The 19478-nt window shown below is 32.9% G+C and overlaps 1 protein-coding gene across 1 annotated transcript; it reads right to left on the bottom strand.

Moving 5' to 3' along the window:
- Nucleotides 1-237: 237 nt before the first annotated feature.
- On the bottom strand, nucleotides 238-17395 carry LOC132732746 (uncharacterized; the record flags this gene model as incomplete). Its single annotated transcript, XM_060719248.1, is given in 10 exon segments — nucleotides 238-382; nucleotides 1120-1325; nucleotides 4326-4415; nucleotides 5921-6009; nucleotides 7334-7402; nucleotides 11219-11301; nucleotides 13728-13882; nucleotides 14158-14203; nucleotides 15717-15786; nucleotides 17316-17395. Coding segments are annotated over 10 exon segments (1002 nt in total), but the record flags the coding sequence as incomplete, so codon positions are not given.
- Between the last annotated feature and the right edge of the window lie 2083 nt (nucleotides 17396-19478).

Raw genomic sequence — 19478 nt, forward strand, 5'->3', positions numbered from 1 at the left:
AGTACCCACGAGGCCCATCCTATATATTTTTTGTCATTCATTAATGTCATTTTACTCTATTTATTTGCTAACTGTTGTCTGATCATCCATACAGTGTGACACAATGTAAAATAACCAAAAAACATTTATTCAAGTTAAAGGTGATGTGATGAATTACTCATGATTCAATCCAAGTCTAAATATTCGACTCGACATCGAGGCATATGGACACTGTGTATGGTTTTAGTCATGGTAGAGTTTTTTAATGGAAATATAACGGTAAACTGGTTTATTCCGAGTCTGTTTCTCCGGGGTTTGTATGTAACGCTTGATACATGTGTAACTTTTCTGGGGAAATTCCCGTCAATAATGTTTCTAACTCTTCTAACTCTTTCTGCTTCGCCTGAAATTAATAAAATTAAAATCATTTAATCATAATGTATATCAAATTCCTTTCAGCCTTATAAAGAGTAAAGAAAAAATATTTAATGTAACTTGTTACAATATTTCTGAAGATTAATGTTTCACCTTCAAGGACTGTGCTTTCATTACTAGCAATATTTACAATTTCTGTTTTTTTTGTCCCCAAAAAGTCACCTAATGAGAGGTGAATATTTTCATTTTTATTTCAAGTATTAATTTATTAAACAATTAAGTGTATTTATTACATTTGTTGTAGGCACAACAAAATTAATGATTCTTAACCACTACCCTGATTAACTTCCATGGACTTGTCCAGTTTCCATTTTTGGGACTGTCCATTGTCATTTTTGGGGATAACAAGATGGAAATTTTTAATTTATCAGTGTTCAGTACAGAGTCAGTTCAGACTGCACCAACATTCAGGTCGGCCTGATTCTATACTGGGGGGCAAAGGTTAATCATGTTTGGTTCTGGCAGAGTAAAGGTTAAATATATATCACCCCAACTAAACCACAAAATAAAATTTTAATTAATAGTTAATGTCTGCTTTTTTTAATTAAACAAATGAAACGCAATAGTAAATATATTGATGAATTAAATATCTATATTTTAAAACAACAATATGTCAACAAACAAATTATTCTTTATAAATCTACTCTGTAAATAAAACATAATACAATGTTTCATAAATCATGAATTATCTAAACATTAGCAAACCTTTAATGTTCTTTCTAAACTTTTCACTTTCTTGAATTTTATAACTTCTGGAGATACTTTTTCTACCATATCTTTTGAGAGAGCACTTCTCCTTTGTTTATTCAAGTCTTCACCAAATAAGTTTTGACCTCTTTGAGATTGCTTACGAATCATCACAGACAGGTCTTCCTGACTAGCACCGATGTCCGGAGACGGTGCCCGTAAATCTGAAAACAAGATGGAAATATTATTATCCTGTAATATGGATAAATTTGACAGAATCTAATTTAGCAGACCCCAGTGTGCATGTGATTTTGTTTCTATACTTTTTACTCTGTTTTCTTATTGTTATTCTGAATTTCGTTGTAGTTTTCAAAATAATCATGTACAAAAGCGGACTAGTAAACTAAGGATTGCTGACCGCGTGGGTTCAAACCCTGTCAGAGGCAAACTGTTGTTTCCTTGAGCAAGAAACTTTACACTTATTGCTCAGTACTTGTTGGTTCCATGAACGGATTCGAAAGTGTTTCAATAAGCTTATAGCTTCCAAAAGAATCAAACTAAAAAATAAATTTGTAAAAACTTAAAGAGGGAATGTGGGGGCCACAGACTCCAAATAAGCAAGTGTGCTGGTATTATGTCTTTTGGGGTTCACTAAAGTAGATGTGTTTTGATCTATTATTATCATGAAATATGTACTTTTGACATAAAAGTATCATGTGACATGTTATAAAATAGGAATATCTTCAAAACTGTTTTTATTCTAATGTGAAATATTATCCATATACAGTCGAGACTGTCATATGCGACTTTCCAAGGGATCTTCAGAAAAAGGTCACATATGACAGGGAGTCTCTAAATACAGTCTCAAAGAAAATTAAATTTAAATACCATCTATCTGTCTATATACCATTGTGACTTAACATACATAACTGTGTGAAGGAATAATATCTAACCAATTGCAAAAAAACATGGGTATTCGTAATTTTTTTTATGTAAATAAAATAAGAATCCATGTAAAACAAATATATATTAGCATGTATATCACATAAAATTTAATTTTATTTTTTGTATTAAGATTTAAATTGAATCTTTATGGTATAAATTAACTGGAATTTGATGCATTCAAATCCATACTTGTAAAAGTTAAACATATCCATATCCAAATCTTTTTCTGGTTTGGTTTCAATATTTTTTCCGTATTAATTATGCAGCCATATCAAGGTAAATTAAAACAAGAGGGCCATGATGGCCCTGGGGTCGCTCACCTGAACATAGGCCCACAGGGCCGGGCAAGTTTAAACGAAAGGGCTTTTATTTGAACAAACTTGGAAGACACCCATTAGAAGATATTTCATGATGTTAAGTTTTTACTATACACAAATAATGAATAAAATGACTTCCCCCCCCCCTCCCCCTGGCATGGCCAACTTTTAACCAAGGGCTTTTATTTGAACAAAACTTGGTAGACACCCATTAGAACATGTTTCATGCTAAATATCTTAGCTCTAGCTCTTTGGGTTCTTTAAAAGAAGATTTTAAAGTATTTAATTACTATATGCAATAAAGGGAAAATCAATGACCCCCTAGGGCGGGGCCAATTTTGACCCAAGGGCTTTTATTTGAACAAACTTGGTAAACATCCATTAGAACATGTTTTCATGCTAAATATCTTAGCTCTAGCTCTTTGGGTTCTTTAATATGAGATTTTTAACTTTTTACTCTATGCATATAGGGAAAATCAATGACCCCTGGGACGGGGGCCAATTTTGACCCCAGGGCTTTTTATTTGAACAAATTTGGTAGACACCCATTAGAACATGTTTCATGCTAAATATCTTAGCTCTAGCTCCTTTGGGTTCTTTAAAAGAATTTTTTTTAAGTTTTTACTATATGCATATAGGGAAAATCAATGACCCCCTGGTGCGGGGCCAATTTTGACCCCAGGGCTTTTTATTTGAACAATCTTGGTAGACACTGATAAAGAAGATGTTTCATGCTTAATATCTTAGCTCTAGCTCTTTGGGTTCTTTAAGAGAAGATTTTTTTAAAGTTTTTACTATATGCATATAGGCAATATCAATAACCCCTTGGGGCTGGGCCAATTTTGACCCCAGGGCTTTTATTTGAAACAAACTTGGTAGACATCCATTAGAACATGTTTAACGCCAAATATCTAAGCTCTAGCTCTTTTTGTTTTTTAGAAGAAGATTTTTTAAAGTTTTTACTATATATGCATATAGGGAAAATCAATGACCCCCTGTGGCGGGGCAATTTTGACCCCAGGGCTTTTATTTGAACAATCTTGGTAGACACTAATTAGAAGATGTTTCATGCTTAATATCTAAACTCTAGCTCTTTGGGTTCTTTAATAGAAGATTTTTTTAAGTTTTTACTATATGCATATAGGGAAAATCAATGACCCCATGGGGCGGGGCCAATTTTGACCCCAGGGCTTTTATTTGAACAAACTTGGTAGACATCCATTAGAACATGTTTCATGCCAAATATCTAAGCTCTAGCTCTTTGGGTTTTTTAGAAGAAGATTTTTTTAAGTTTTTACTATATGCATATAAGGAAAATCAATGACCCCCTGGGGCGGGGCCAATTTTGACCCCAGGGCTTTTATTTGAACAATCTTGGTAGACACTTATTAGAAGATGTTTCATGCTTAATATCTTAGGTCTAGCTCTTTGGGTTCTTTAAAAGAAGAAGTTTTTAAGTTTTTACTATATGCATATAGGGAAAATCAATGACCCCCTGGGGCGGGGCCAATTTTGACCCCAGGGCTTTTATTTGAACAAACTTGGTAGACATCCATTAGAACATGTTTCATGCCAAATATCTAAGCTCTAGCTCTTTGGGTTTTTTAGAAGAAGATTTTTTAAAGTTTTTACTATATGCATATAGGGAAAATCAATGACCCCCTGGGGCGGGGCCAATTTTGACCCCAGGGCTTTTATTTGAACAATCTTGGTAGACACTCACTAGAAGATGTTTCATGTTTCTAATGAACCTTCATATTTAACAAATATCTAATGCTCAACAAGATTTGAATTCTGTATAACATGAGTTTGAAACTTCTTATATCTACGATAAAATTATATTACAATTTAGTTCAAACAAACATTTTGTAAGTTACTTTACATCAAAAGATTTGTTCAGTACTTCATTTTCTATAAATTCTTAAGGTCCGAAAAATGTATTTAATAGAGAAATATAAATACCTGAAGTTCTACCAACAGAATGTAATGATGAAGTTGAACTACTACGGGAGGTCAGGGAAGGGTCTTCATCACTTTCGCTATAGTCAGGATCTGTTAAACATAGAACACCCAATGTTAAATAACCTTCGTTTTATCCCAGTATTGAAAATACAGTACGCTGTATGGTTTGTCTAGGCAATGTCAGTAGTTACTATACATGTTACATCAGTCAGATACATGTGTAAAATGTATAATTTAGTCTTCGAGGCAGACACCATGCCTCCAGAAAGCTGTATTAGTCTCGCAGTAGAAATATGGTGATAAATACTGCAAAATCAGTTATTAATTGCCTGTAACATGTAAATTAATTCTTGAACTGAGAATATTTTACTTTTCCTAAAATCTAAGTGAATGTACATTTTTCTCAAGATTGATTTTCTTGAAATATTTTGGCTGATCTGGAGACATGCAACTTTAAAAGAGGGAGACATTTATTTGGGGTTAGAGTTTGAGAATATGTATAATGTATACATGTACTTTAAATAATTTCAATTCAATCAAATGTTCAAATTAAATGGAAATGAGGAAACAATATACATTTGTTGTTATTTAACATTTATGTAAAACAGGTCTAAGCAATCAACACATGTAAATTACTCTGTAAGTAAATAGGAAAACAGTTAATTAAATAACAATTAAACTCCTTATAATTTTCCTTTACAATTTTTAAGTAGGCTATTATGTCAGTCCAAAAGGAAAGAAAATTGTACATTTCAGAACATACTTCACAATTATGAAACTAAATAACAATGTACAATAAAACAACAGGTATGAATCATTTATATGTGGTACATTATCATTCATGTGAAAACTTCATTTTTACATTGTATTATGGTAAGTGTAGGAAATCAGGTGATAAAACAGACCACAGACACTGCTGTTGCTTGCAGCTTTATATGAACCGTGTCATGACAAAACTAACGTTATGCGTTTGTGACCAGCATGGATCCGCCCAGTCTGATCAGGATCCATGCTGTTCATTTACAAACCCTATAAAAAAAGTAGAGAAACTGATAGCAAACAGCATGGATCCTGATCAGACTGTGCGGATGCGCAGGCTGGTCTGGATCCATGCTGGTCGCAAACCCATTATGTTGGTTTTGTCATGGCGCGGCTCATATTTTGTTAGACTTGCCCGGTATAACTGGAACTGTCCATTGTTGTATTAAAAGGATTTCAGTATAATAATGTCAAATTTAGCAGACAAAGGTACAAGAGTATGGTTAGACAACAAGCCACATGATGACTGGTTCAGCTCTATACTGGGGGTTTAAGCTTTTTTAATGAATGCTGTAATATTTTATACCTTGTACCAACCTATGAAATACAGGCTTTTATCAATGAGACTTGAATTAAAAGGCATGATAAAAGAAGAAATAAGTTGGTCATCAAAAAATATGGAAAATATAATGTTTTCATGAGAATATCTCTATAATTTACAAGTCTTTTAGACGAATATTTTAAGATATGATCCATATCCACTCAATATAAACATATTATATAATCTTCCAGAAAAAAAACAACAACTAAACATTATTCTGTAACAAGTATCTAACCTGGATGGTTTTTATCAATTTTTCCAGTCTCTGGCTTCTTGAACTTCTCTGAGAATGTAATAGCTGCTAAACCCATTTTGTTCATCCATCTGTAGATATACAATATAAATATTTAAAACACACCCATAAGTTTTCTGGTAAATAGATGTCATTTTCAACTGAAGAAATATAAATATCTGGCACCATTTTCAAGATTCCACATCTTGTATTGATAATGTTGTGATGTCACAAATGTGTATTGACGTTATATATAAATGCCTATTTTTCAAGCATTATATTGCTAAAATGTATATAACAAGAGGGCAATGATGGCCCTGAAATCACTCACCTGTATATAGGTCCTTGGGGCGGGGCTAATTTTAACCCTGGGGCTTTTTATAACCAACTTGGTAGACACCCATTAGAAGATTTTTCATGATAAATATCTAAGCTCTAGCTCTTTGGGGTTTTTAAAAGAAAGCTTTTTAAGTTTTTAGTATAGACATATATGGAAAATCAGACCCCGGAGCGGGGCCAATTTAACCCTGGGGCTTTTATTTGAACAAATTTGGTCGACACTCACTAGAAGATGTTTCATGTTTAATATCTTAGCTCTAATTCTTTGGGTTTTTTAAAAGAAGATTTTTTAAGTTTTTACTATATACATATAAGGAAAATCAATGACCCCCAGGGTGGGGCTAATTTGGACCCAAGGGCTTTTATTTGAACAAACTTGATAGACACTCACTAGAAGATGTTTCATGCCAAATATTTAAGCTCTAGCTCTTTCAGTTTTTTAAAAGAAGATTTTTTAAGGTTTTACTAGATACATATAAGGAAAATCAATGACCCCCCAGGGGGCTAATTTTGACCCCCGGGCATTAATTGAACAAACTTGGTAGACACTCATCAGACAATGTTTCATGCCAAACATTTAAGCTCTAGCTCCAGCTCTTTCGGTTTTTTAAAAAAAGATTTTTTAAGTTTTTACTATATACATATAAGGAAAAGCAATGTCCCCCCTGGGGCGGGGCCAATTTTGACCCCAGGGCTTTTTTTTTTAACAAACTTGATAGACACTCACTAGAAGATATTTCATGCCAAATATCTTAGCTCTACCTCTATGGCTTTTTTAAGGAAGATATTTTAAGTTTTTTCTTTAGGTTGCCATGGCAACCAGAGTTCTGCATGGAATTAAATTCTTTGAACACTTTTCAAAGGTGACCACCAAAGGACCATTCTTGTGGAGTTTGGAAGAAATTGGCTTAGTGGTTTATGAGGAGATGTCGTTTAAAGTAAAAGTTTACAGATGACGGACGGACAACGGATGAAAAGTGATCACAAAAGCTCACCATGTCACTTTGTGACAGGTGAGCTAAAAAAAGGTGCAATTTAAAAAAAAACACATAAAAACTGAGGAAAATTGTCACTTACTTGCTCATATCTTCTTGTCTTTCTGAGGCAAAGTAAAAACAGGTTCCTGAATTATGTATTTTAAAAGCCCTGAAAATAAGAAATGAAAACAACTTTTAAAGTAACTAATAACTTATATATTGGTTATGAAAACAAGCTGGATATTAAAATAGGAAATTTATGCAAATTTGTAATCTAAGACTTCCTGAGCTAACCATTATATACACATATTATGTAATTTATACTTTAATATGAAAATTGTCCATTTTCCATTATTTAAAAGGTCACTGCTCTGTTGAACCTTTCTCCTCTATGCTTCTGTTTTTTACATATATCTCAAAATGAAACAAATGAACAAGAATTAAACCTTGCATCTTTAATTGTAAATTCTTTATACTGTAACATGGACCATCTAATGAAAAAATCTGAAAATCTTTTATATCTACTAAAATAACTTTAACTTAAGAAAAGTTTATTATTTTCACATAGTACCTTAGTCGTGAATAAACACAACTATAACTAGAAATGTGTCCATAGGACACGGATGCCCCCACACGTCACTGTTCTGTCAATCTTATGACTCTAGGTCAAATATTTTTTGGACTACATGTGCCACAAGTTGAAAACTAAAAATTAACAAAGGGCCATAATTCTGTTAAATTTGGTTGCAGCAAAAATTCTTGCCTTTACTACCATCTACACATCCCTGGAAGTTTAAGCAAAATCTGCCATCCGGTTTAAGAGGAGTTGCGTTCACAAAATTTCTACATAGTATATAGTGAAAAAATCAACAAAGGGCCATAATTCTGTTAAATTTGGTTGCAGCAAAAATTCCTTCCTTTACTACTATCTACACATTAAGGTTGTTCATCCCTGGAAGTTTAAGCAAAATCTGCCATCCGGTTTAAGAGGAGTTGCGTTCACAAAATTTCTACAAAGTATATAGTGAAAAAATCAACAAAGGGCCATAATTCTGTTAAATTTGGTCGCAGCAAAAATTCCTTCCTTTAATAGCATCTACACATTAAGGTTGTTCATCCCTGGAAGTTTAAGCAAAATCTGCCATCCGGTTTAAGAGGAGTTGCATTCACAAAAATTTCTACATAGTATATAGTGAAAAAAGCAACAAAAGGCCATAATTCTGTTAAATTTGGTTGCAGCGAAAATCCCTTCATTACTACCATCTACACATTAAGGTTGTTCATCCCTGGAAGTTTTAGCAAAATCTGCCATCCAGTTTAAGAGGGGTTGCGTTCACAAGATTTCTGGACATACAGACGGACGGACAAGTGCAACGCTATATGCTCCCACTTTGTGGGGGCATAAAAATTATAACTCTAAATCATTTCAGAGTGATGTGGCTTTTACAGTCCCAAACTTTGGATACAATATTTATGGCAAACTAACATCCTTACACCATATGTGCAGTATCAATGCAGTTTCAAGTAACAAATTTCACAACAAAACTTACCTTACATGATCTTTCAATATTAGCAAGAAAAACACAACAACTTAACTAGAAAATTACTATCTATTCTAACAAATAGGGATAAAAAGAGTTTCCCTATTTATTAAACAAAGGTGAGCAATGAACAATGTTAGAACAACAGTGATCTTCTTACCAATCCTCCCTGGGTTAGCAATGAAATATACATGATAAATGTTCATATAAAATACAAACAATAATACTAGTTATACAATGAGATAGAAATATGTATCTTAAAATGAAAATATATATGGGAAAAACTACATGACCACACTAAACAGAACAGATGGAACATAAATTCAGCAAAGTTCAATCATGTGAAGACACATAGTTTATAACCTTTGACCTCAATGACTGACCTTGCCATTTATGTCATGACCTTGACACTGCAGTTACTGACATCTTGCTCTTTAATTATGGCCTAACCTAATTACAAGAAATTCTACAAGTGACTTCAAGACGAAGTGGTTAAGTTTGCCAACATTCCATCACTTGCTCCTCACCTCTAAACCATGTTGTTGAACATTTAGATCAATGGTGCTTTCCAAAACAAGAGCGATCAGTGATCACACATGTGTTGCCTGATGATAGCCAATTGCATATTGCAGCTACAGTGTAGCAGGAGACACAAAAATCATTAACAGGCCAAACGCTTTTTTCCTTCAAGGTAACTCAGCTAATCATTTAACCGAAAAACTTGTTTAATATGCTCAAGAAACAGGAAGTTTTGTGATGGGCGGATTGGTGGACAGACAACAGAGAAGTGATCCCTATATGTTTTAGCTAGTCTGTAGCAGTTGACATAAAAACCTAATAAGCTTGTAATTATGTACAATGTAGCAATTTGGGTCAACCTCTACAATTAAGATTGAATCTTTGTCAGTGTGACTCAAAACTGAACAAAACATAATAAAAACATCTGTACATCAGTTATCTGTAGATATAACTGCCCTAGATTAGAAATGAAACAAGGAAGTATGATAGCACTTGAAAAAAACAAAACAACAATGATACAACTAATGATAAACTTGTTTTCCCTAACCAATGATATAGAGATAAAATACATATGATAAACTGATAAACTCATGTAATACATTGTAGTTTGATGAAAATGTTATATAACATTGTCATATAAATACTGTTATATCTGTACAGTGCATACAGTATGTAATACAAGCTGATAACTGCCTTTATTTAAAGTGACATCATGCTCATTTTTTTCGTTGTCAAGTTGGGTTGAATTGGCTTTATTATAATATTATATATTGACTGATATAATGGTCATTGACCAATAATTGATAATGAAAAAACAGTTAGGATAAAATAAAACCACCTAAAATATAAAAAAAAACTGCCCCACTCTTTTTTATCATTTGAATATTAACAATATATTCCCGAGGATATTTATAGAGTTTTCTGTGAGTCACATGGGGTATTGATAATGCGCATGAACTAGACTATAAAATTAAATGCAGTTATGGCAAATCTTAAGTTATTTTGATTTTGACATGATTGTAGACCCACCATTTACACTTGGATGTTCATAATGTCACTTTAAGTATTTTCAATGAGTTTATACATATACATATATACATGATTTCATCATCTTTAAACTTTAATACTGAGATATGGACAATGGTCTTGCATGCAACAATTTGTCTCCAATCACTGAATACTATAGCCAAAATATAGGAAAAATCCTTTTATGCAAGACAAAGTTAAGGTCAGATAAGAAATGACACAAGCTAGACATAAACATAGACAAACACAAAAGAATAAACCTTTGCCTGTTGGCAGCTGCATTTTTTACATACATGTAATTATGCAACCAGTACAGACCAAGATCAGCCAGTACTTACATGCCATCTGATTGTCTGTACAGTTCACTATCCAGTCAGGACTTATTTTGAAATTTTCCCCAAAATGATGAATAGTCATATCCAGATTAAAATATTTAAGATTTACATATAAGATATTTAATGTGATAAAGGTTAAGGCTTTTAAAATAAGCTTCCATTTACTAGTCTCAATTCATTTAAATATAGTTCTCCACGGAAAGGAACTGTTAACCCCTTTTACAAAGGTAATCTTTCATAAAAGAGTTTGAATTCTCTGAAAGCAATTAGCTTTTATTAAATGACTTGTCTAGACCCAACAACACTCTTGTACTGCTGACTGCTTAATTTGTGAACTTTTTTTAACATGAAATCCCTCTGATAAACAAAAGACAGTTCCATATTCAAAGCCAGGGAAGTCCATTTCACAAACCAGGCAGGTTAAAGGACAAATAAACTAAATAAGCCAATATTTAATAAAACCATTACAATACAAAGATTGAGATTTTTTTCAATTGGGGGAGAGAATGACATTATAAACTAAATTCAAAGCATAAGGATATAAATATACTAAGAACTACTCACTGTTTCTTTGTTTTAAAATCTGTAGAATCAACAGGTGACACTTTAAATGCAGGAAGATGAATCACAACTTCTGCTTTCAACGACTGCAAATATATGTGACAATGATAAAATGAGTTGTTCGCTTACCAACTCTATTACAAGTAGAGAAACTGATAGCGAACAGCATGGATCCTGATCAGACTGCGCGGATGCTCAGGCTGGTCTGGATTCATGCTGGTCGCAAACGCACTATGTTGGTTTTATCGTGACGCAGCTCAAATGTTTATTAACATAAGGCTAACAGCCTAAGATCAACAAACAACATGTATACATATAAATACAATGACTGCAAATATATGATAATAATTAAGATTGCAGTTCTTTTTAACATATATTTTGATCAAAATTTACCACCATTGTCTTTCATAAAAAAAATAAATTGTAGGCTAACATCACTTGACAAAGACATTAACAATTAGATAGAATTTTCACAAAAATGTGTCAAGATTCTATAATGTTAGATCCAGAATAATATAAGTGAAAACCTTAAACGTTTAAACATATTTATTATTCAATTGCTAGAAACAATTTCTTTCAACTTATATTAATCACTTTCGAGTCCACTTCCTGGAACAAACCAGTACTGGTATCATATGAAGAAACATGGTTGTGACCCAAGTAGGGCTCGAACCCATGATCCCTGGGTTGAGAGGCAGACACCTTAACCATTAGGCCACCACTTCCCTTCATGTAGACTTGCTCGCCAATATCGTTCATTCCGGTGGCAAGGCTAAATAAACCAAACACACATATGCAGACTTTTAAGTTTGTTATTTTTTTTTTCGTCACATCGACACAGTTTAGGTCATATCGGGACATTCCAGCTTTACTGGTGGGGAAGACCTCAGGTGCCTCTCAGTGCATAATTTCAGGCACGAACAAGCACCTGATAAGAACCACCGACATTCTGTACGATAGCTTCCTCATATGAAAGAATCCAAAGTCGCTGTCGGGATTCAAACCCACAGCAGTGAGGGGCAAGTGGTTTGACCTTAACCATTCGGCCACGGACCCCCCGCAGACATTTCAGAGAGTTGGATGTAGAATGACTGTTATAATATGTTTTTCAATCTCAGATTTTGCTTTCACAGAAGCATATCTCAGTATAATCATAAATGTTAATCTCTGACTCGGACCATGAAGTAAATTAATGCTTTTCATATTCGAAATTTGAGCACAAATGGGCTCAATACATATTTTCACAATTTTTCAAAATGTGAAATATATAATGAACACAATCATACATTATGATTCATAAATCTGACTATTACAAAGAAATTTCATTTTATGTAACTATGTTACATTATTAAATAAGCTTGAAAACAATCATGACTTTAATTTCCTGTTTTAGCAAATTTATTATCTGATTTTTATCAATTTCCTCAATTCACTTTTCTTTAAATCCAAATTGCTACTGGTGGGAGTATAGGAGTGTTTTCTTTCACATTTTGTGTTTGGTGTATTTTCAGCTATATATTTTTTTTGGGGGGGGGGGGGGGGGGTTTACGTCACATCGACACAGTATAGGTGATATGGCGACTTTCCAGCTATACTGGTGGAGGAAGAACTTGGGTGCCCTTCCCTCCATTATTTCAGGCACAAAGGGGCACCTGAGTAGAACCATCAACATTCCTTAAGCTAGCTGGAAAGCTTTCCAACATGAAAGAATCCAAAGTCCCTTGCAGGATTAGAACCCACAGCGGTGAGGGGCAAGTGGTTTGAAGTCAACGACCATTTTCAGCTATATACATTTAACTAACCAGTGGTGTAATATACAAACAGGAGGACCTGTTTACAGAATGATAATTACCAATAAACGTTTGAGACAAAACTTAATAATATTATCTACATAAAACCAATCTGACCTATCACACTTCATTCTTGAAACACAAATTTCATTGAAATATATACATATGACAATTTTAAATTATAAATTCATTGACAATTTCTATTTTTTTTCAAATTCGTTCCCTTCAGCTACTTCACATGTGTGTTTTATTATGAAAATATTCTTTTATCTTTTCATACAAAATGGTTTGCTAGGTTCTTAAATGATAGGTGATTAAGGAGTTATTATTTGTCAGAAAGAAATGCTTTGCTTTTACTATTACATAAGAATTACAAATACACCTATGTTATAAGCTTGTCATTTGTAAGCAGAACCCCTCTATTCTAGAAGAAGAGAGTGGACTTCGATTTTTCAAACCCCTTGAAAAGGCCCTGCCCTCCGAGAATGTCCTGGGCATATCCTCGCTAAAAGCCTAGCACTGCCATTTGGACATATCCCTGGCTATTTTGGCACCAAAACAAAACCATCACATTAACACAGCAGTAGGGGTCAGACAAATGATAAAAACTAAAAACGCATTTCCGTCTCCCTTCCCCGTGAGAGGGTTGTTCATATTAACAACTGACTGGTGTTTTACCGGACATAGCATGGTATATCATTCTCATTCACATTTATACATACCTCTTTGTCATGGTAACAGAACATGTTGTAATCCTTGATCACACACCATCGTTTCTGCCAGTGACTGAACAAACCTCCGCCACCCTTCGCCTTTCTCTTATGTAACCATCCTTCACAATCTCCCTTCCCTAGGTCCTTACAGGACACCCTCCGATCTGAAACAATAAATTACAAAACTTACATTTATTTATGTAGAAGCAACACCCTAACAATACACTCTTCTGATCTTCTTTTTTTTTTTAAATACCCGGTACCAGCTATGCCAAACACACTCGCGCTGGGTAATGGTTTAACAATTTTATATTTATAAACAGTAACAAGTATTTCGTTTTTCTCTAAAAAAACACCAAAAAACTAAATATAAATAATAAAGTTATGCAAAATCATTATCAGACAATTGTACATTATCAAAAAAAATTGATAAACATACCAATCTTTTTCCGCCCCGTTTTTGGTCTTCTTTTCACAGCTGGTGACTGAAATACAAAAATCATTACAGATAAAACAAAATAAACATACCAGCAAAGTCACACACATACACAAATATTAGTTATCGCTTACAGATGCTACCCACTGCTGCAATAAGACTAAAGTTCAGATTTTCTTATGTTTACATGTATGGTACCTTTAACTTAGAAGCTGATTGTTAATCAGATTGCCCACTGCTGCCATTACAAAAACTTAAAATATGGCCTATGAGAAAAAGCTGAAATCTTCAGCAGCAAATTAGCTTAAGGGACCATGACCAAAAAGACTTGAAACAGCAACCAAAAGTCAAACTCGTCAAACCAAAATTTTCTTTAATTTAGGGGGATTTCTTTTTGGCTATACATATAACATCAAATATAAATGAAAGTATTTTTCAGAATAAATCTTAACTGAGAAAACTGTAAATTGCCAAGTATCACAGTATGTTCACTAGTGGGTGAAGAAAAAGTGTCAGTGGTGTGGTAGGGTGTCACAGTATGTTCACTAGTGGGGGAAGAAAATGTGTCAGTGACGTGGTAGATCATCACAGTATGTTTGGTGAAGAAAATGTGTCAGTGACGTGGTAGATCTTCACAGTATGTTCACTAGTGGGGGAAGAAAATGTGTCGGTGACGTGGTAAATCTTCACAGTATGTTCACTAGTGGGTGAAGTTAGATAAATTTTTCTACCCTGTGACATTCAGCACAAAAAAGGGTACTATAGTGTTATAAAGCTAATTAAGAGTCAACTGGCATTGTTCTCATTATCCATTGAAAATTCAGAGAACTGTTCACTAGTAGTTGAAAAAAATGTGTCAGTGGCCTGTTAGCTCTGTTGGTACAGTTGTGAGAAAGTATTTAGATGGTTCTACCTTCTTTATCTGGTCAAGCTACATTATGAACTTACCCACCAAGTGTAACATTGAGCACCAAATAGGGTACTAAGATGATATATAACTAACAGTCAATGCCCATTGTTCTCTGTGTATCCATTTGAAATTCAAGGACAAATTTCATTATAGCCAATAAGTACAGCTATGAATAGACCTATTAATTTTGCAGTAAATGTGTTATGTAGCCAGTGGCTTAGACGGTTGAACTACTAAACAGTTTAATGTTAGGGTTTCCAAGTTTCACTCCAAATCATACTGCCGATTTTCCTCACACTGTGACATATGAATCAAATAAACACCTGCTGTTGTTTAATTCTGAGAATGATTTTTTTCCTACCAGCATGTTCCTAAATATATCCGAGACTTTATATTTTCCTCTTTATATTTTCCTCAATGTTATTCAATACAACCTTTAAATGGTATTAACGTCAATACATTCTACTCTATAGCCAAAAAAACAACCACTTCTATAAAAGGATGACCTTCAATTATTATCACTATGTAACACAATGTAATACTGTATTAAACTCACTTGAATTTTGCAGAAAAATAGAACACAGTACAGATAAAATGTACAGAAAAGTACACAGAAAGGCACATGAAAGAAAAATATCTTGGGGGTACTTACATTGGTTGGGGATCCTTTGGAATCCACTGGTATTTTTTGTACAACTCCACCCACAACCTTACATATATAACTGAAACATGAACAATCCAAAATTGAGTCTATATTATATATACATGTAGGTCACCTTGTAACTCCAATTAAATTTCTTCTGAATGTATATACAGTTATTGAACATAATTAATACAGTAATTCAACACCACTTTGACACACAAAACTTGTGATAATTATCGGTAAAATAGACAAGTCTCCTTGAAATAACTTTTACAATATATATTCATAATTCAGTGCTAAATCATCACAAAAAATATCAGAAAAATGCACGTGATTTTTGACACAAGCTTGATCAAACAGATACTGATGTTAATATACAGTTTTCCGTCTAGTTCCCATGAAAACCGTTACTGGATGTGCATGTCCAGTTCGATGAAACAACAGTCAATTAAGGAAGATATAAAACTTCCCTTTATGCTTGACGTCAACAGGTCAACTTCTCACAGTTTAAGCACTTAACATCTAGTCAATGAACCACAAACACAATAACAACCAATGTATGTATTTATCTTTTATACTTGTATTAGATTTATATAATCTTTTAAACAAACTCTTGAAGTTTTTTATCTCCCCATTCTTTCTGTACTAACTGTATTCACTAAAATTCTTGGTGAAAATTGTACACAACATCAGCTATATTATATAAAAAGGTTAGTAAAATAGAAATCTGCAGTACATCAAATTCTTTTATACTCCTATTAGATTTATATAATCTTTTAAACAAACACTTAAGGTTCTTTATCTTCCCATTCTTTCTGTACTAACCGTATTCCCTAAAAATCTTGGTGAAATTTGTATACATACAAATACAGTGTTTAGAAAAGAAATGTGCAGTACATCAAATACCTCTACATAAATCCGAATTTATTATTAAGTATCAAGTCATACGAAATGTTAACACACACAGTCTTGATGGTATGATATATAATGTCAGCAGAAAAAAGCTCTCACAGATATCCTTGCCAAACTATTTTACTACAAACGATGCATAGTTATAGTGTGAAGTCATTCAGAGCTATCACAATAAAACATTTGTCTAATTGAGCATAACAATAAGCTTTTAATATAGTCACCTTAATACCTATAAATGTCCCTTAGGGCACATGCTGCCCGAAATATCAACTTTGCTTGTGATTGATTTTTACATTAAACACTTTATTTATAATTAAGTTGCACTTTACAGTTTCATTATACAGACAAGAAGAACAAGTGATATGGTCACTTAATCGTTTATAAATGGAAGTGAAAAATTTAATTTGTCTAGCCAATCAGGCACTATTTCAGACAATCAGGCACTATTGATAGATCCATACTCTGACCTTTAATTTGAATAACAATAGATTTAACCACAAACATGGACATGTGCTCTTTTGCTAACAAATATGTTGTGATCTGATAATTAGAATAAGACAAGTCAAGGATCTGTGCATTTGAGACATCTTGGTTTATATCTGAAACAAATTAAAAATTCACCCCAAATTTTCTTGATTTCTTTTTTGCACAAAAAACAACAAAACAAATATGAAACAAATATTTCAAAAACTATACCTCTGGTTCTCTTCTGTTTCCTTGTCGGAATCTATACCAGTAAACCCTACATGTCTTTCTTTCTTTACTGGTTCCTGGTCCTGTAATGATTCATTAGGCTCGGCCGTCATTTTAAATCTTCACGAAACAATATTCAACAAAAAGTAGAGCAAAGATAGACAACCTAACACTGCTTATTACAGTGACATACTTCCTTTAAAAAAAATAATATCCAATAAAATCATAAATCCCGGCAGATTCAGAAGCACTTGGTATCTGGAGTGTTTCATAACACAGATTATTTCAACTCACATATTTTAATAAAGTAAACTTTATTATTAAACTGTATTTGATTCTTTTATTAGAATTGTGAAAAGATAAAATCAAGCAAATTCCCTGTAAATTCTTTTATTACAAACTATTTCTGTCTGTCTTACTTAACACTTTCACATAAATTGTCTGCTTATTAAACTTTTTTCCATTACTTTATGTATAAGTAGTTTTGTTACATCTTTTTTTAATTGCTTTTGGTTAATTTCATATTTTTAGGTTAATTTAATAGCTTTCAGACATTTAAGATGCAAAGCAATATATAACTCCTCTTTTAACATATAACTTATCTCCAGAAAAGAATATTTATTTTTCCAGGAATAAATTACACAGAGTGGTAGCACATCAATATACACAGACTAAATTATAAACAGAATGTTTTTTTTCCGGCACATACACGTTTGTACCTTGACTTTAGTCTGGAGTAAATTCCAGCTAGCACTTTCTGGTTTTTTATGTTCTAACTGATGTATGTTTTCACTGATTATAAAGCACTCCCATTGCTGTTTACATCATGCAATTAATAACACATACCAAAAACCCGTCAGTTTTTAGTAGATCATATGTTAAATATAATTTTACAACGCTTTTATTTTTGTAGCGTATATTATGAAAACTTGCAAAACCAAAAATGTTTTTTTCATCAAGTTATTTTTTCATATTCAATATATCATATCATAGTAAAGTGACAATTAACATTTGATTAATATTTCTCCATTCATTATGCAAACACACAAAAATGCATGTCATCCAAAGTACAATATCTTCTCTATATGAAATACTATATAGTGGAGAAAAAAAATCAGAAAAAACCACCAGTCATATCAAATGTGAGTTAGAGATAAAGGACTACTTGATTACCATGTAAACTAGGAAGCTGACTAAGTAGTTAGTTAATTATCTTCATTTACATCATATATATATATATATGACATATTACAGTATAACAATAACACACATTATTTACCAATTATTATCTCAGTGGTATTTACATGTATTTTTGAAAAAAAACTTGCCCAAGTTGAAGTTGCGAACTTTTCTATTATTTTATCAATGCAGAGCTAGGCTGTGTTAGTTTCTTATTTCTATCACTATTCTATTCTATCCTTATGGTTTTTAACTATTACGTAGTATTTCATCACAAATTAAATAGTTTTACAAAAAGTTCTCCCCTACTAAGCAAAGTTGTTTTATTTTGTATATAAAAATTTATGATTCAAATGTTAAAATATTTTCACAACATTAATCAGTTGTCACTTTCATTGATAACGTTAGTGTTAGTTATGTTAACAGGCTGTCAGATGCAGACACCAAACAAATATGTGTACCGCAGAAATTTGAAATTATAAGTAAGAAAACTGTGTTTCTAAGACAACAGATAATTACAATATGTAAATATTTATAAATCACTTCACATTAAATGTACAATAGCCAACAAAAAGCTATGAAAAATTTGTTCTTCTCTTAATATATTTTACTTTATCAGAACAGTTTCTGACTGAAAAACTTGTTTTAGTAAATAATTTTAGTTACATTTGTTAGAATAACATTAAACCTACGCCTATTAGTGGCAACAGATTTTTACCCATGCAACCAATGCAGATAGGAAGCTGCATCACCATGGTCTGAACCGTTTGCTATTCAGTCAATACACAAAAATTACATATTCTGAAATTTCCCCCTAAACAAGAGGGCCATGATGGCCCTGGATCACTCACCTGACACAACCGCATCCAAGCAATGTCTTAGACGAGCATCATGGCCAAGTTTGATGACAACTGAGTCAAACATGTGACCTCTAGTGTGTTAAAAAGGTTTTACCATATTTGGGCAATGTGACCTAATTTTTGACCA

Source organism: Ruditapes philippinarum, unplaced genomic scaffold (genome assembly GCF_026571515.1).
Source record: "Ruditapes philippinarum isolate M1 unplaced genomic scaffold, ASM2657151v2 ctg2927_1_1_1_1, whole genome shotgun sequence".
Taxonomy (NCBI): domain Eukaryota; kingdom Metazoa; phylum Mollusca; class Bivalvia; order Venerida; family Veneridae; genus Ruditapes; species Ruditapes philippinarum.